The 19,525-nt window shown below is 41.2% G+C and overlaps 1 protein-coding gene across 4 annotated transcripts in view; it reads left to right on the top strand.

The window, feature by feature from the left end:
- Window positions 1–811: 811 nt before the first annotated feature.
- The window catches only part of RGS6 (regulator of G protein signaling 6), a 265,417-nt gene continuing 246,703 nt past the window's right edge, over window positions 812–19,525 (top strand). For all 4 annotated transcript variants that reach the window (XM_018082734.1, XM_008927554.2, XM_018082732.1 and 1 more), the window contains exons 1-2: window positions 812–923; window positions 15,769–15,873. In XM_018082734.1, coding sequence (XP_017938223.1) covers window positions 15,790–15,873 — 84 coding nt within the window. In that variant the 5' untranslated portion in view covers window positions 812–923; window positions 15,769–15,789. The remainder of the gene's footprint in view (window positions 924–15,768; window positions 15,874–19,525) is intronic.

The following is a 19,525-nucleotide window of genomic DNA, read 5'->3' as shown; positions in this document are numbered from 1 at the left end:
TCGCCCCGCCGCCGTCCCCGCCGCAGCCTGAGAGGCGCTGAGGAGAACGGGAGGTTTTTGGAAGAGGCGCGGAAAGGAGCCCGGGCTGACCGCCGGCCCCGCCCGCAGGCTCACGCCATGCTAAGGGCGCTTCCCCGTCCCTGAGGAGAGGCGAAGGGGCGGCCGGGGACGGCGGCGGCGCGGTTGCTAAGGTAATGGGAGTGGGCTGCTCTCCTTGCCGCTGTTTTCCTGCTTATCCGCATTTGTGTGGCGAGCGGTTGCCGGTCGGCTCTGCCCTGGCAGCGGGATACCGGTGCTGGTCCCGCCGCGGAGAACGGAGCCCCGAGCCCCGGCGGGAGCGGCTGCGCGGGCGGCGCCGGGGTGGGAGGTCGCTCCCAGTCGGGAGTAGCGGACAGGTGCAGGGCGGGGTGTGTGTGTGTGTGTGTGTGTTTTCGGGGAGAGGCTTCGGAGAAGGACGAGAAGGAGCGAGCACTGGGGTACAGCTTGAAGGGGGAGCTGGTGCCCTGTGGGAAAACTTGGAAACTGTTTCGCTTCGGTAGCGTATGGCAATAATACACTTCCATCCGCTGACAAAGTGCGTTTGCATGAAGACAGATCGGTGTGTGAGAGTAAAGCTGCCAGGCACTCTGCTTCCAGAGCCTTCATCTCCTGTGACACTAAAAGCATCTTCTTAGTCACTAGCTGTGATGGCATAAATAGAGGAGTAGGTTGCGGTGCCAGTAAGAAGCTTCAAGTGTTTTTCTCTGAAGAAGATGCAGATTTTTGTATAGATACCGGTACGCTGCCCTTATACGCTGCAGACATAATAGCAGACAGGGCTGCCGCTCCAAGGAGCTGACTGCGCCTGTGACTCGGAGCTTGGCGTCCCGTTTGCATCGGCGCTGCCCTCGCTGCCTTTTGGAGCCCTTGCTGGGACGGCCTAGGTAAGTCGGGGCTTCCTTCAGCTGACCTGCAAGGGACTTGCCAGAACGGCATCCCAGTTATAGTCTGCGTGCTACAGAGCAGCATGACGCTTTCGAATGCTTCCCTGAAATTAAAGATAGGCATAATTGCTTTTGATTGTTTTTTATTTGCTGACTGCCAGTGTGTAAAGATTGGAAAGCAGGAAAATCTATGTTTGGTAAATAAAGTCATGCTGTGAAACTAACCTTTGTGTCAGTGTGTTACGATAGATACTGGTGGTTTCCCACCCCAAAGAAAGCTATGTTTCGTTTGTGTTCGTGAGCTGTGAGTGTGAAAAGCGCTTTGTAAAGGTATAGTGATTTTTGTAATTGCTTGCTGAAGAATATAGTGAAAGAGGTTAACTGTAGTTCAAAGCTTTGGGGATTTAAGACATTTAATATCATCCTAAATATTCTCCAAGTCCAATGGGATTTATTTTGAAGTGGAAGGTTGTGTTTATTTGATATAATAAATTTCTTTTTTTAATGCCAGATTTATTCTAATTTTGCAGATTGTAAGAATTAACAATTATTTACTATGTTATGATCCATAATACTTTCTCACCAGCTGATTTGGAACACTTGCACTATATTTCCTTGTAAATCTGCTTTAAAAAGAGGTTGGACGTTCGAGAACAGTTATTGACTTGGGGGCATGTGGTTACAAGCACAGAATAATAGCGTTCATTGCTTGAATATGCGTGTGAAATGCTGAAGAAACTGTTTAGACTCAGCCAATATTGACTTTATTTTTAGATGAGCTGTTCCTTTTTCTAATGACCCGGCTGATAGAACAATTGATGACCAACATTACAGTTTCCTTTCTAACTGGCTACAAGTGTAGTGGAGTTTAGATAGCCCTTCCTTTTCCCATTCTGAACTCTATTAGAAGGAGAAGTAGTTGTTTGCTACACGTCTTATACTGAGGTTTATAGTAATAGATGTTTGAAGATTACTGTTCACCTACCTGACTGATTTTTCTGGTTTTTTTCTTACTACCCTTCCCTTCTAAGTAAAGGCACAATAAGAAGCTGCTTATAGTCATTGTCGACGCTGCTCGCCTTAGTTTCTCTCTGACAGTTCCCATGATGCAGATATCTGTTTTAATCAATGATACTTGAGGATAAGAGGAAAAGGTATGTCCTCTTGAAGCAGCAGTTACCTCCTTGCTAACCACTTCCAAGGGGGTTTCAGTGTCTAGCATGGAATTCTGGTGGAGCACACTGGTATGGCAGAGTTGAGCAGAGCACTTTTAATTTATGGGAGTAACTCTACTTTTGTTAATGTTTCTGAGGCAGTTGGAGGAAGGCTGAGTTTATGGACTGGAAATGCTAGGCTCTGTTGTTGTCCCTTCGAGCAGCCAAAAAGGGGAGAAAAGGAGAGGGCAGTCCTGTCCCAGCAGACTGCAGCAAACTAACAGATGGCGGGGAAAGAGAAGAAGCTGATGTATGTGGAGTAGCAGGAAGAGAACTTAGCTGCAGTGTGTCATTTTAACATGTACGTTAGGATGCTGTTAGTTACTCTCTGGTAAAACTTCGGAATCTTGCAGTGCCATGGCTCGGCAAGATTCTAACAGGAATACAACATTGTTGTGGGGTGGTTACTTTTTTTCTCTCCTTTGTAATGAGTCCTCAGCTTTTGAAGAACGAGGATAGCTAACCTGGAGGTTTTGGCCAGGTATACCTGTGATATCTAAATCAAACACTGCAGTTGTAAAGTGGCAGCAGAACAAGAGCAAGCTGCTCTTCCCTTGCCCAATGTTAGTTTCGCCCTTATGATGGGTTGTTGTATTGTTTGTGCTTATCACCTGAAGCTTCAGTTGCATTTCTGCAAGCACATGTGGACGCTCTAGGGGGGAGATTGTAGAAACAAACAGGTCCTCTTCACTAAGCGGTACTGGACTGTTCCAGGGGACAAATATTGCACCTAGTTGTTGGAACTGAAATGCTCCTGGTTCCTTATGGGACTCTTATCAACTTCTTCATGACTGCATTATTATCTGTGTCAATTCATACCACAGTATTAAAATTAAAAAGAAAACCTGGGTACAGTAAGAAAATTACATTGATGATTTGGGTGTTCCTTGATGTCATACTTTGAGCTGCTGTCACCAGTGCGGTGTAAGACAGCACTCTGCCACGTGAAACAAAATGTAAGTGAGAGATCATGGGCCAGTGTTATTACTGAAGGTGTAGTAGTACTTTTAACCCTAAACACTTGCATCTCTGTCAGCATATCAGAGACAAGCTGACCAGAGCTGTGCTGGCCAGGCACATTCAGAAACACCTGGGTGCCTGTAGGTGTTGTTGGGTATCACCTTGGAGTGTTTTTGGAAGATAGTAATAAGACATACCGTGGAGGGTTCTAAATTGTTGGATAACAATTTTCCTTTAATGATATAGTGGCTTTTAAATTTTATAAAGGATGATATTAATGTTAGTGAATCCACAATGTTTTCTTAATCTATATGAATTTTACCATGAAAAGATGTTTCCTTGATTTCAGATGGAATAATAGCATATTGTGGTGACTGAGGAATGAACTAATTTCTGTTGTTGTGCTCTATCTATGAAGAGGAGCAAGAAAGAGGAACTAATTTGTGTTTTACTCGTTGGTTGTCAAGCTCTAGAAAGACTGTGGAGTCGAGAGACTGCTGCTATCCACTTGTGTTGCATCATATCTCATACTATTTTTTAACATCTCTGTAGCTAGTGGCAAAGAATGTGGAGAGAAGAAAGAAAAGCAGATTAAAATTTAAGTAAGCAATAAGGTTCTGACACTTTGACGTTCTGGGAGCTCTGCATTGTCATGCTGGAAACAGCTCTCTCTTCCTAGACTTAGCAGCAGCAGAGTAAGGCACAGGTACTGTCCTTTGCCTACATGGGTGTGCTGGGGACCACGAGGCAGTGAAGAGAAATTAGTTCTCTATTTCTGCAGGAATCTTCAGTTCCACACTAAAAACATATCCCAGTGGAAAGGGACAATATTTAATCTTTTTTTACTATGCTTATAGAACCTGGTATCAGTGGTGAAAGGTTCACAGTTTAAAGCTCCTCAGACTGTTTACTATAGACCTACTGGGCTATTGGGGTGTGTGTTGAGCAAGTGGTAACTAATGGTTTGAAAGTCAAGGTTGATATGTCCAATTTGTTATGTCTCATTTGTTATATGAATGTGGGAATTCACTTAATTTCATTGTGATTTAGTTTATAATTTCGTAAAAGAAAATATCTCTGTCACAGATAGGAAAATAGTTTCAGATTATGGGTTCACTGGTATAACAGCAAACTGGCATGGACATGTATTAGCTCAATTAAAGGAACTGTCTTTATTGGAGTATTATAGTATAACAGCAGCAGTAGTAAAGTATATTAGTATTTATAATGTATGTAGCATATATTGGTATTTATAGTAGTCCAGTTCTGGCATTTTGAAGTTCAAGTTTAGATGAACCACAGCAGTGGAATTTGTAGACTCTGCTGAACTGTATGGGAGTGTGGACTTGAGCTAGCTAATTTAGGAGTGACTTAGATGCTTTTTACATTGCAATTACTGAAGTGATTTGGGTGTAATTTGCATCTGAAAAGGATGGGTGCTGTTGTGATAAACAGGAGGGCACTGAAATCATAGTATATTGCATCATGTCCTTGAAGTAGGTGGGATGCAACCATTTGTGTTCACTTTCACTAGGGGTATTGCATGGTGCCACATCTTCAAGGACACATATGCTTTTGGGTAGTAAATTTCACATTTAGTTTGATTGCAGCATACTTGCAATTTTTCCTCCTCTTGAGATGTACAACCAGCAAGAATTCTCAGCACTTTGGGGTGCTTTAAATGAGATTGTGCAGTTGCTGATCAATGCAGGGGTGGATTAGTCTATCAGCTTGCACAAGATTACTTGAAGGGAGCTTCATTTTAGCAATCTCTGCTTGAAACAGGGAGTTTAAGTGGAGTAAATCTGAATTTGGAGTCTAACAGACACTGAGGCCTGTGGTTTTTTGTTTCTTTGTTTTATTTTAGTATTTTCTTGTCAGTCTGTATTAAAGCATCCATTATTTTGTGCTTCTCATTCAGTTGTATCTTTGAATCAATTTTCTTCAGCTTACTAGGTACAGTGTAAAATACAAAATGCAGCCCATCCCCCAGAAGTAGCTTACTGTGGTTGCAATTAGTATTTTCTATGGTATGTAAAGTGCAAGGCACTTGCAGAGATGGTGTCTGATGGACTAACTTCATAGAACAGGATGCTCTTAGTACACCTTAACTGACCTAATGCAAAATGATTTTTCAAAGATGGCTTTATCCTGGAGAATGGATTAGAAGTCTACCCTCAAGCTCTGTATTATCAGTGCAGTTACTCATTTTCCACAGGGAATGATTCTGGCCAGTAAGTTGGCATTGTTGCAAAAAGCCAAAATACAGCTTCAGCTCCCTGCTTTGTAACTGCTCTTTGCAGGCTGATAGTGCTTTGTAAATACTTCTGTAGCTTGAGATCACCAATTCACATGAAGTTCAGAGTTGTGCTATATCTATCTCTTCGCATTTCTAAATTTCAATAGCACTGACACTTGCTTTAGTTAAATATTCAGCATATATTTGCTATTACATTCTTTGCAGCTATCCTTGGTAACAGCGTTTTGGCTCAGAGCCTTTCTAAGAGCCCTTGCACTCACACCAGTATTATTTTATTGGAAGGGAGATTGATTACAGGTAAATACTGCATTTCTTTTTTGAATTCTTTGGAAGAGGGGTGGATGTATTGGAGGCAGTTTCTTCCTGGGTACAACATCGTTCTGGTCCATTAAAAGTAAATTTAGCATGCAAGTGCCCATTTTAATGATTGATTTCATAAAGGGAAAAAATTGCCTAGTTAATCAACCATTCTTTGTCAATATTTGCTACCATCCACCCCCATACCGTTTTTCCTTCTGGTTATTTTGCTCTCCTTATTTATCTGTCAGATACTATATTGAGAACTCTGAAAGTGGGAAAGTTCTTCCTGTTAAGTCAGCAATGCTTCCAGCACACCTTGGGGTGGACAGACCAGAAAACAGGTAGGGTATATTTCTTTATTTAAAACAAAAAAGAGAGAAAGCCTCTAATTTGGCATCAGGGAAGTCAGGACTTACTTAGTGTCAGATGCCAGGAAAGTTACTTTATATTGGCTTCCACTCCTAGATTTCCTGGTTGTAGCATCCAGTTGCAGACAGTAATTTCAGCATTCTAAAATAGCTACAAATATCTGCAGATTTAGAAATACATAAAATGGAAATGGAGTGTAGCATCATGAGGAAAGGAGAGGAAAGTAATCCACTTCAGTGGTTTACCAAGAAGCAATCTGATCATCTGCCACGTGATTGAGGCAGATCACCAGTGGCTAACACAAATGAAACAACTGGAATTGTCCATCCTTAGTGTCGTCTGTTAGTTGCGTGACAGGATGAGCTCTATCACAGGTGTCTCAGAGAGAAAATTGCTCAAGACTATGGAGAGCACCCTTTTTGGAAGTGGTACAAGACCTTGGTGACCCCTGGTAAGCAATATTCTGCTTAGACTACCACATTGTGAATATTTGTTCTTTTTATTAATGGACATACATAATTGGGAACAGCAAGTGATTGGAGAGAAGTACCTACAGAATACTCACATTGGATTACACAGGGGGCTGAGTTTAAATTTGCAGACCGTATATGTCTGCAGGAAGCCAAATAGCTTGGATTGACACGTGTGAGAGCTAGTTTGGTCTAAATGATGGCCTTGTCCACACTGCACATCCTTGGCCAGAGGGGTCTCAGACCTCTGGCCCCCAGATGGTATTCTCTGTGGCCTGAAGATACAATGATCATTGTGTATGGTTTTTTTCCAAGCACAATGTTTAATAAAAACTGTGAGACTGTCCTGCAGCTGACCAGAAGGATGAGGTTATGCATTGCAGGACTTGAGACATGCTGGGAAGCTGTATGGTGTTGCAGAACCTATTGAGAGACTGATGCAGGAATAGCTAAGTAGGAAGCCAAATCCTGTATAAGATCATCCATGCTGATACTCTGGAGCAAGTACTGATGGTGGAGATCTGTGTTCGCAGACCTACATCCCCTTAGGTTTGGAGCTCTTCCAAAGAGAACCTGGGATCAAACTAGTGATGGAGCACTGTGGGTGATCAGGAGCCCAGAGCTTGCTCCCTGCCCTGTGTGGAAACATAGACATATCTGTAGGATGCTTTGAGGCAAATATTCCTCAGGAGAAGCACTTAGTTATGCAAGGGGACTGCACCTTTAGAAAATGTCTGTAAGAGTAGTAGAAACTGGAAATCACAGCCTTCATCAGGATCCCAGTTTCCCTAAAGAGAAGAAGAAGGGAGTGTCTGGAATTAGGTCCTTTCTTCTTGCTCTGTCAGAGTGAGGCAGATGAGTTTCTGCTTGTTCACTAGCCTAGATGGATACTTGCCTTTCATCCTGACAGTTGCAGAATGAGAGTGTTGAGCTCTACTGCTTCAGCACAGGGCTCCCTGTGAACTGGTACCTCAGAAAGAGGAGGAAAAGGGTCCTTTAGAGTCCTTGAGTTCTCCTAGTGTGTACAAAAATGCTTTCCCACAAGCAAAGAGGAATTTGGCAAAAATTTGAACATTAAGTGCAGTTGCTAGAAGTGTTTATGCTTCCTTCCTTAAAAAAGGCAATGCACTGAGTATTGTTGATAGTACTGCAATGCTTAGCACTTGCAAGGAGGGGCAAAAGGTCTGGGATGATCTTCTACTAGGAAACTATTTTCAGAGTAACTTCCATTACAATTTGATGTCCTAAACAGTCATTGGAAGGATTTTCAGGTGCTTTGGGAGCTGTACTTCACTGATAGAAAGCGGACTTCCTTAGCTGCCCCTTTATGCCGGGGAGCAATGCTGTGCTATCCAGAGTGGCGCCAGACTCTTCAGTCTGTCACTGCTGACTGTGGTGTGGCTCCCTCCGTGGGGACGCCCTGCCCCTATTTCACTAGCCCTTATGTCCTCCTCATCTGGTTCAGGGGAGGAACATGCAGAATCTTGACCTGCTGGGCACAGTGGTCAGCGGTGCCATGTTAACACCAGCATTTCCTCCTCCTCACCAGTAAGTGAACTGGTGGAGATGGTGGAGTTTTGATCTCAGCTCCAGTCTTCCTGGCTTTTGCTCCATTCAGTTAGGTGTTGTATCATTTCCTCTTTGGAAAGTTACTTTGCTAATCATGCAGGTTTAATTGTGAAGGAGGAGTAGAGGTGAATTGTGCAGTGCTTGGACTGAGCTACACCAGTCGAAAGCAGAGTCTATCCCAGCCAGGGCCTGGGGATCCTCTGGTTGATGTGTTCACCTTGGTCAACAAGATCACTTCTATGATACGCTGTGTGTTGGCCTCTGGTATACACACCTTGCTTGGCATGCCCAAGTCCTGGTTTAATGAATAATAATTAAACAGAAAAAGAACATGAAGGTAAGTTTCTTCGCAGTGCAATTTTAAAGAGATTTATGTAATGGATGAGAAATATCAACCTAATACTAATGGGTTCTAATTGAATTCAGAGTAAGTAATTTTTCCTTCCCTGTCCCTTCCCTCCTGTAACCTTAATAACATGACCTATTTGATCTAAATATTCCAGCAGAGTAGGTAGGGATTTTTCCTATTAGGTAATTATCAGTTCAGCAAATCATGTGGTTATATGATTTCTCAAGTCTGTGAAAAATCATGTAGTCTAGTTGTATTTCACTAATTAGAAAAAAACTAGGTATTAATGATATGAAGTTATATTTTACTCTGTGACTGTGTGCTAAAGCTCTAAATCTCTCATAATTTGACATTAATACTACATGTCAGTTATAAGCTGCCCTTGAAATAAATTAATTACATAGCATAAAGGTAATTTCCATTTATCGTCACTCAGAAGTGTATTTCAGCTGAGCAGTGCTGATAGATATCTACATTGGAATTCATTTAGTATATTCTGTCTTCTGGGATGTAGGTTTTCCATACTATAACAAACTTTATTTTTATCTCAGATGTGCAAGAAATCTTTTGCACTGCAAATTTTGCTTATTAAGTTGACAACTTATCTAATAAAATAAAGAATGAAAGTTGATATATGAACTTGTGTTGTTAAATTCAGATGATATTTTCAAGAAATAGTTTGTTTCACAGAATTTCTTCTCATTTTGTATTTCTTCTTTCTTTCTCTGTTATGTATAAAACCCAGATCTATAAGGACTCCCAGATGGGCTAATTTCTACGAAACACATGGGGTAGTGTGTCTGTAAGAGATTTCTTAGAGCAATCTTGTTTACAATAGTATTTTCTTACAGCAGTCAAGGTGTTTGAGGACACTAATGGGAATCTCCTAAGTTAGTGTTAAGCTGTTTGTGTTGAATTTACATATACAGAGAGATTAAATGCTGTCAGTATTTATGGATTAAAATGTAAAAGTTGTTGTCTTTGAAATTGTATCATTACACTTCTGTATCAGAAACTCTAAAGAGATGAACTGTGAAAAAAATTATTTTCTTGCTTTCGGAGCATATATTTAATGGGTTATTCCAGTGTAAAGTTCACCGATCCTTTTCTGACATATGGGAGTCATATTTCTTTGCAGCTTCTAGGTTTTGGGAGGGTGTTAGGACTCTGATCAGATAAGAGGGAGAACTCCTGCTGTGACTCATTTCATTTTGTCAGTGGCTGCCTGTCTAGTCCAGTGTGCTTATGTTTCTTGGGGTAAAAGCAGATGTGCTGTATAATAAAGAATAAAATATAAAAAGGAAAAAATGAGTGAGAAGCAAATGTACCCTCTTTTTTTAGCATATTTTTGGGAGTACTTTTTAAATGCTTAATAGGCCATCTTTTCCATAAACAAGAAGTTGAAGACTGCTGATTTCCTCCTTGTGCATGGCAGTGAGAAAATGGTTACACAAATGGTTTTCAATATTCTTTTTTTTTCATTTTCAATCACTTTAGCTGCTGAGGAGTCCAGAATACTGCAAGTATTGCTATTGTCAGAAAAACAGCTGTAGGAAAACAGCATCTTTGAACGTGAAAGTTGGAATTTAGAGGCCATTTATTTTTTTAAGAGATGCATTTGTATCTAGATTTCTGGTGTGTGGATGCAGGCTGGTATGAGTTAGCCCCTGATAATACAGCAAACTGCCTGTAGGAGGGAGGAGCTGAAGTACTCTTCAGGTAGTAATTGGTGAAGCTCTTAGCTGGAGGCTGTGTGTGACTACTTCTAATTGTTTTGAAAGCCTAAATAAATTGTTGGTTTTCCTTCTTCTAGTCTGAGTGCAGCTGAAATTCCTTTATAAGACCAAGCTGGATTCACTTCTGGCTGATGCATCACAAACATGTGCTTAGAGGAAGGTTGAGAGGGCAAACTGTTTTTCAGTCTCTGTAGTGTTGTAGGGTTGACTTTCTACTTGCATTTGAGTGGATGAGGCTGATATGAAAAAATGTGTAGAAAGAATAGATTTCAGTGGTATCCCTTGAAAAATTAGTCTGATTCCTTCACACCAGGCTACGAGGTTTTGTTGGTTTGTTTTTTATCAGAGAACTGTGCAAGTCAGATATGGACTTTCACATACAATTATAATAATTAAAGAGTTGCAAATGCGGCGTGTTAACATAGGGTTAGGGTAAAAAACCCTTTACTTTGAACATGAACAATTTCATTTGTGTTTGCAGCTAGTAGCCTGCATCACTAGAGCACTAACTCTGTGTTGTCTACCCTTCTCCCTGGCGTTCTTTTCCCTGGCAAAGACGGAGTGGTGCTCTCTTGGGGCTATTCCAAAATTGCTCCTTGGTCAGAAGTGTTATTGCCTTGTAGCCAGTGGTTTGTTTGTGTTCATTGGGTGTTAAGTCAGTGCCACAATCCTCAGGCTAGTGAGAATGCCCCATTTGAGAATTGGCTTGAGATCAGACTTTAGTATGGCAGGAGTACAGGAAAGCAATCCAGGAGGTTCTTGGAAAGCATTGACTGTAGCTTTCTGATACAGGTTGTGGAAGAACCAATGAGGAAAGGTGTGCTGTTGGACCTTATACTAACTAAGAAGGAAAGTCTGGTTGGAGATGTGAAGATTTTGGGCAACCTTGGCTGTAGTGACCACAAAATTGTGGAGTTCAGTATCCTGCTAGGAGGAAGCAGAACAATGAGTAAGATTGCAGCTCTGGACTTTAGGGGAGCTAATTTTGGCCTCTTCAGGGGCCTTCTTGGAAGAATCCTGTTGGAATGTGCTAATGGGAAGAGGGGTCCAAGAGAGATGACCAGTATTCAAGGATCACTTCCTCCACACTCAAGACTGGTGAATCACCAACCCTAGGGAGAAGGTGTGGAGGAAGGAAGACTTTCCCTTGACTGAGGAGGATTGGTTTAGAGACCATTTAGTCCAACTTGACATCCACAAGTCTGTGGGCCCTGATGGGATGCACACATGAGTGTTGAGGAAACTGGCAGATAGCATTGCTAGACCACTCTCAATCATGTTTGAAATGTCATGGCAGTCAAGAGAAGTGTCCAAGGACTGGGAGAAAGCAAATGTCACCCCAGTCTTCAAAAAGGGCAAGAAGGAGGACCCAGGGAACTACAGGCCAGTCAGCTTCACCTCAGTCCCCACAAAAGTGGTAAAATGGCTTAACTTGGAGGCCATCTCTAAGCATGTGGAAGACAAGAAGGTGATCTAGAATAGTCAGCATGGATTCACCAAAGGGAAATAATGCTTAACCAACCTGATTGCCTTCTACAATGGGACAACTGTCTGGACAAGTGAGGGGAGAGGAGTGGATGTTGTCTACCTGGACTTCAGTAAGGCTTTTGACGCTGTCTCCCATGACATTCTCACAGGCAAGCTCAGGAAGTGTGGACTGGGCGTGTGGACAGTGAGGTGGTTTAAGAACTGGCTGAATGGCAGGTCTCAGGGAATTGTGATCACTGGCACAGTCTGATTGGAAGCCTGTCACTAGTGGTGTCCCCCAAGGATCAGTACTGGGCCCAGTATTGTTTAACTTACTCATCAATGACTTGGATGAAAGGACAGAGTGCCTCCAGCAAATTCGCTGATGATGCAAAACTGGGAGGAGTGGCTGATTCCCCAGAATGCTGTGTAGCTCTGCAGAAAGATCTCAACTTGTTGGAGGGATGGGGAGAGAGGAACCTTTTGAAATTCAACAAAGTGTGGGGTCCTGCTCCTGGGGAAGAATAACCCCATGCACCAGTACAGGCTGGGATCTGACCTGCTGGAGAGCAGTGCTGTGGAGAAGGACCTGAGGGTCCTGGTGGACAACAAGCTGTCTATGAGCCAGCACTGTGGCCAAGAAGGCCAATGGAATCCTGGGCTGCATTAGGAAGAGCATTGCCAGCGGGTCAAGGGATGTGATCCTGCCACTGTATTCACCCCTGGTGAGGCCACATCTGGGGTCCTGTGTCCAGTTCTGGTCTCCTCATACAAGAGATGTGGAGCTTCTGGAGCAAGTCCAGCGAAGGGCTACGAAGATGATTACGGGACTGGATCATCAGTCTTAGAGGAAAGGCTAAAGGAGCTGGGCCTGTTCAGTCTCAAAAAGAGATGACTTTGGAGGGGAGATCTCATCAATGTATAAGTATCTGAAGGGAAGGTGTCACAAGGACAGAGCCAGGCTCTTCTCTGTGGTGCCAAGCAGTGGGACAAGAGGCAATGGGTAGAAGCTGAACCACAGGAAATTCTACCTGAATATGAGGAAGAACTTCTTTGTTATGTAGGTGACTATGTACTGGAACAGTTGCCTAGAGCAGTTGTGGAGTCTCCTTTTCTGGAGATACTCAGAAGCCATCTGTACACAGTTGTGAGTAATGTGCTCTAGGGGACCCTGCTTGAGCCAGGACGTTGGACTAGATGACCTCAAATACTCTCTTCCAACACCAACCATTCTGCAGTTGTGTGAAGCAGTCCTGCATCACTGGATGCTGAGCTCCACTCAACTCCCGTATGTTAAAAGGCACAGGTGTAATGGGATCCCTGGGACCCAGCATTGCTGTGCTTTCACCTTGAAGAGCCAAGAACATGCCCTTGTCATATCACTGTCTTATTTTATCTGTAGTCTTTTTTTCCTGTAGAATACCATCTGAGAAATGATTATGTGGTTTTGTTTGTTTTTTTTTTTTTAAAAAAAAAAAACAAATCTATAAGAAAGAGAAAAAAACTTGGACAATGGTCAGAGCCGTCACAATTCCTGAAAGGCCCTGGCTTGGCCTGCTAAGGCCCATCTCAGCAGCAGCAATGCCTGGGCTGTGTGGAGGGATTGTCCACACTTGTCTCTGCTCCAAGGTGCACCTCAGTCCTACCTTGTCTCCAGCCTTGTTCTCTGAGATGTCCATCTTGCTGTCACTCCTGCAAAGCAGCTCCTGCTGCTCCTGTCTGAAATCCAGTAGGAGATGCTGGGCACTAGTGGGAATCACTTTTGCAAATTTCTATCTTCCAACAACAGGTTGGTCCATTTGTATTGATTACCTTATGTAAACCTTCAAAGACAATCAGTGGCTCCTTCAATGTCACCATGAACAGCATGCAAGCTACTACTGCACTTGTACAAGATGTTATTGTCTTGTTGCACTAGAGTAGATGAAAAGCTTCAAGAATTGCTATGGGGGAAAATCCTGAAGTATCAGAAAAGATCAAGTAAGCTGACAGTATAACAAGAGAACAGAATTTGTAAATGTGGACGTTCAAAGTGAATAATGCAGTGAGTGAAGCACAGCTAAGTAATGCTGCAGAGGGCTTTTCGATTAGAAATTGTAATTTTGTTCTTTAAAGATCATTGCTCAATTGAAAGTTAATTGTAATTGTTTTCTTTTAAAGTATGCTTATAAAATCTCACATATAATGTAAGCGGTGAATGTGGTCTTTATATATTGCAGGTGAAGCTGAAACTTGGGTGACTTGACATACGCTTTCAACTCTGCTTTGTAATTGCCTTAAAAAAGTTACATAAAATCTCTACCCTGTTCCTGATCCATTCAATTGAGTGATGATAACCTCGAGCCTAATTCTTCAGTGTCTTGAAATCATGACTAAGCAGTGTTGTGAAAATGCACATTAGTGTAAATAATTCAAAGTGCTATAATTTGAAAATGCTTTACGCTTCAACGTTCGTGCTATTTGATTGTTTTTGCATCTAATAACCTTGCTTAGAGACTTTATTATGTTTCCTTTTTAGCTCATGACCTGGCACAACAGTATAGTGTTTGGGCTTCTAGAAAGCCATGAGGTTTAATAGGGGTAAAAATAAATTTATTTCCTTTAAATATAAAACAGCATCTAAATTGGTCTGAATATGCCTTGAAAAGGTGATTTGTATATATATTATTTAATTTGAACTTGAACTGTATTACTGAATTTCAAAATTGGTATGTGCATGTACAAATGCATTTGTGCCCGCTCGTGTGTGTATGTGTGCACTCGTACTTTATACAGGAAATGAAGGAATCTGGATTGATGTAGATTATTAAACTTTGGTGTCTTTTATGTCTTGCTTAAAGGGGTATCTCAGCTACTGTGGCTTCAGTGGAGAATGCCACATTACAACTGTAGCATTTTCACTGTGGAGATAGGACAGAGCTGGGATGCAGTCTGAGCTTTTCTGATTCTGGCTCTTGACTTGTCCTTGGGAGCTGATAACTGACAGCTAGAATGGCTCAGGGCTGTACTATACATATAATTGTATGCTATGTATGTGTATTATATACTGGGGCACTTTGTTGCCTGTGGCAATGTGAAAGTGGGTGGAGGAAGGAATAGGAAAGTACCTTCCATAAGTAAGAGAGACAGTTTAGTGGTGAACTGTGTTTTAGAAATGAATGTGTAGATTATGGTTGTGTGAACATAGGTGCTTTTTTTGTATTAGTTTTTAATAAAATATGTTGAGATGGGACGTTTCAGTACTTTCAGTGTTAAAGAAATTGAACTTGTCAGGCAGTTTTAGTGCCAGTGTCTGTACGAGGCAATGTTACTTCTAAGGTTAGAAGAGGTCACCAAACAGCTCCACAGTAGCCTTTAATTTGAGATGGAACTTGTCAAATATTCTGGTGGAAATAAAATTTAAAATATAACATTTGACTTAGAATTTGAAGTGCCTTCCCTGCACCAGGCCCCTTTTTTCCTTTATTCAAACTGATGCTGTTGCCTCAAGCCTGGCCTGACCTGGAGGAGATGAGGCAGCAGTTCTGTGCTTTTAGAAGATAAGGAGTATTACATGCAGTAGTCTGCCTGTCCTGCTGCCTGTTCCCAGCTGTGTCATGAGAAGAGATGAGAGACACTGCTTACTCTGAGCAAGCAGCCATGCCTCCCTGGTTCCTGGCTGCTGCTCTGGGGTTGCAGAGAGCCGTAAATGACTTGAAGTATCTGCAGGCGACAGTCGGCAGTGTGACTGACAGTCTGCTGCACCCCCCCCGCTGCATTGGGGTTTACTCTGCATCACAGCAAGCTCTTTATCCTTCTTGGCTTTTTGTCTGCAGGTACTTCAAAGATTCTAGAAAAGTCAAAGCTGCTTGTGCTATATAGCAAGGAAAGGAAGTGTGTGAAGTATTAATTGGACTTTCACTGAATGATAAAAGATCAAAATGGGGGAAGAAATGTGTGTGTGATGACCCAAACCACAGCTGTATGTGACTTGGTGGTCCTCGTTCTTGGGGCATTATCCAGTAGACAAGACAGTTCTGACAGAGTGTGATAAATTCCTGCATGGGTTGAAGTCTGGAGTGTGATTCCCTCTGTCTGCCTGCCTTGGAGGTGTCCTTGCCATGCTCCAGTGCAACCTGAAGCGATGCTGACTTTTGCTCCTGTCCTTGCAGTTTGAGCGACAGGAGGCAAACATGGCCCAAGTGCCCGCTGATCCGAGTAGTGCGGAAACTGCTGACCCAGAGGAGAGTTCTCCAAATATGATAGTCTACAGAAAGGTAAGGATTTGGAACTGTTTGCAAAAATCCCTTCTCTGTGTGTAAAAGGATCCCATGCCTCTTTTGAAGTTAGAAGTATGTTTCAGAATGCTTGGAGTTTTCAGAAAAGGAGGTATTTAAAACTACAGCATTTGAGAGCTTGAAAGTTGTATTCTGCTCGGTGAAAGCATTTAAGCTTGTTAGTATAAAATATTTGACAAAAAACTAATAACTTAAATTTTGTAACTTTTTGTGAATAACTGTGATATGACTTTAGCTAGTCTTTCAAGATTACCAAAGCTAGCTAAAATAATTGTGCATACCTTTCAAGTTTTATCACACTAAGCATAAAGCAACTGCCGTACAACAATCTTTTAGTACATTTTTTTCTATTTTCATATTTTGATTCTGCACAGTTTTGATTCTTTCACAGTTTGATTCTTTGCAGGTGGTTGTTCTTACTTCCTATTGCCTTGCTTAAATGAAAAAATGAGAATTTTCTCAAGTGCTAGGGAAAAATGAATTAGAGAAAGGTGCACTAAAAGAAATATCAAGGAGCATTCTTTCACCATGATAAAATATGTTATTCTGAAGTATGTTGGTGGCAATATAAAAGATGAAGGAAAGCAATCTCTGCAATGCCATTTGCTATGGCATTGTTTTATTGTGGGGTCGGTGTATCCGTTAGCTTTGAAATTGAGTCTTTTTATAGTTTAATGAAATAATATAAATATCTTTTATTTAGCCTGCAAAATATTTCTTATGTAGTATGGAGAAGTGCTGTATAGTTCTGACAAAAAGAAAATTTCTTATAAAACTTAAGTAAGCTACCATTCTGTTAACTTAAGAGCTACAATGGTAGCTCAGATCAAGTTTGCTTTTGTAGAATGATCCTGGATAAAATTACTGAAATGGGGTATGTGCTTGCGTGACTGCAATCCTGATGACTTTCATATGCTGAGAAAATACTTTAGGTTTCGTATAGAGCATAAGTTGTTTAAAGTGTTACTTTTTGATAACCATAGTTTTGGTTTAGGTGTTCCATATTTGGTTTGGAATCTGGAATTGTTAACATGGGAAAATTTTCTGGGTAATGCGTAGGCTTGTTTGTTTTGAATGTGTTATGAACACACTTTGGCTGCTAATTTGGAAGTAGCAGTAGTCGGTTAGTCAGATTATCTTTTTAAAACCTGTTTGCTCAGAGGTCCAACACTCCAGCAGGTTGAAGTAGATATGGAGTATGAAAGAAGTGTTTGGTTGCGTGATCTAGAATTAGGGCATTAAATCTGTGACTCTGCAGAGTATCCACTTACTTGTTCTTGAAAACATGGTTTTATTTGTGTGCCTCACTTTCTATTAATCTTATGGCATTTCTACTTAAGGATTTCTCTATTTCTTTACCTTTTTCTGTTTCATTTTTGTCACTGTAGAATAGGACTTGAGAGTTATCAACAGCTTGAGTGGTATCAACAGGGAACATACTCATACCATTTGATTCATCTCTCCTTATTGGTGTTCCTCAGATGTCAGTATTATCAGCATTTCATAATGCAGTCATCTGTCAAAATACATAGTTGTCTTTTAGAATAGCATGTCCCATGCATTGTGCAGTAATACTGTATTTTGCATTGTCAATGTTAAGCTAACGCATGTCTGTCAGGTTTTTGTTGCTTTATAAAAAGGGTTAATATCACCTATTCTTCAGAGTAATATTCCATTGGTAATTAACTTTCTAAAGTTAATTTATGTTATTTTATAATATAATTTATATGATAAATTTATGTCTAAATTTATTTTATTTCTGGTGTTAGTGTTAGATATTATTTGTTATTCTGATATTATTTTTGATATTAGTTTGATATTAGTTAGATGTATCAATAATGCATCAATTATATGTTCCCTAGTGCTGAAAAATCATGTGCAGAATCTGAGACAAGACTTTTATTCTTTTGATTATCTCTCTCCAAATGAATGTTTAGCTCTTCATCTCTCATTTCCTTTCAAATTACTTGATTGCTAGTAATGAATGAGAAAAACACTGCACTGGACTCCCTGAAATATTGAACACAATCTGCTGGAATACTGTACAGTTCAGAATTGGTGTTGTGTCACAGTAGAAAAAAAATTTGCTTCTCACAGCAGGGATCCTGAGATGCAATTGTTGATACCCCTTAGGAAGAATAAATAGGAGTGGGTTTCAATAATGGGACGACAGTAAATCCTGCTGTAAGTGTGAACTATTTTCTTGCTTATCATAACTGTCACATTTGTGGGTTTTGAGGGAGGAAAGCCCTGCAAGTTGAACCCCAAATTGTTCATACTTTCTTTACTGAGAGTCACTGGAGTCTATTTGAAGCTGATATACCAAGAGGGTGGTTGTAGCCTGGTTTTCTTTATAGTCACTAACAAGAGATAAACACATTTAAAGGACAAATAAGACCTTAGGTGGTACTGAGTGTCCCTTTGGAGCAACCTCTCTTTGTTTTGTTTATGGAGAAAAGCCTAGAACAGGCTGTGCTCTTTATTTAGGTAGGTAAAACTAAGTGGGATGGGGTTTGGCCGTGCAGAACAAAATAAACTAATTTATTTTGACTCAAATTGGTTCATGATATTCTCTATGGACTCCTGCAAGCAAATGGATTCTAACTGCTTTGATTGCTGCAGCAGATGGTCTCAATAAGATAAGTCTTATTTTCTTCTACCTTCAGTGTTAACCTTTTGGGGGTTGATATTTATCCGTTTGTGAGGCATGTTACTTTTTAATCCAAAATATTCAGTGTTACCTCACTTTTTGGAAGACACCTGTGTGTGAATTAGTGTAGATGCACTTGTTAGTGCTGGTAGTGTTTCGAGTATAATTTGCCTCACCCTCCCCTTGTTGAAATGAATTGTACCCTAAACTACACGAGCTGTATTGACTAGGTCTCCAGTGACAATCAGGGGTACCTGGTACCTAGCTGTCAGGTACTTATGTCATATGGTAGACATCTATAATTAAGCAAGCTGCATTCCACTCTTTGGACTTGTGCTTCCTCTGGTCTGTCTGTATGTCTCAGTGCTGAGCCCTAAGCTGGTTACATGGCTATGAGTGGTGCTGCAGTAAGGATGTGCTGTAACTTATCTCGTGTGGCGTAGTGATACCTAATGAAAAATGTAAGGGTGCTGCAGATACTGCATTGCCATTTAAGTAGTGCTCTGTGAGTCAAATGTAGGAACCGTGTTTTCTTTAATCAGTCTGGCCACATCTGGAGAAGATGCTAATACGTTTTTTTGATGGAATTGCTCCTGGAAGAGTGGTGCACAGTGCTTAGTCTGTTTGGAATGCATTACCCTCCTTTCCATGGGAGCAGGGAGTGACATCCCAGTCTTCACTTAAGTCTCTGAGTGTTGTGTGGGTGCTGCAGCATGGGAGGAAAAAAATGCAACAAAAAGCCAGTGAGAGGAGAAAAAACACTCCTAGCAAACAGTAACAGAAAATATCAATTGATTTTAAATGCCTGTCACATTCCCTTGAAATCCAGCCACCCTTGATTGCCTTTCTGTCTTCCAAGTGCTGGTTACTGTGTCCCAGGGGCCCTCTGGCTCATTGTTCCAATAATCCACGTCTGAAAATTCATCTTTTACAGACAATATTGAAAGACAAATGGTTCATGGACACCTTCTGGCACCAGAT

This window comes from Manacus vitellinus, unplaced genomic scaffold, assembly GCF_001715985.3.
Source record: "Manacus vitellinus isolate BGI_N305 unplaced genomic scaffold, ASM171598v3 scaffold_6_pilon, whole genome shotgun sequence".
In the NCBI taxonomy this organism is placed as follows: Eukaryota; Metazoa; Chordata; class Aves; order Passeriformes; family Pipridae; genus Manacus; species Manacus vitellinus.
The sequence above is the reverse complement of the archived record's forward strand: the minus strand, read 5'-3'. Positions and strand labels throughout refer to the sequence as shown.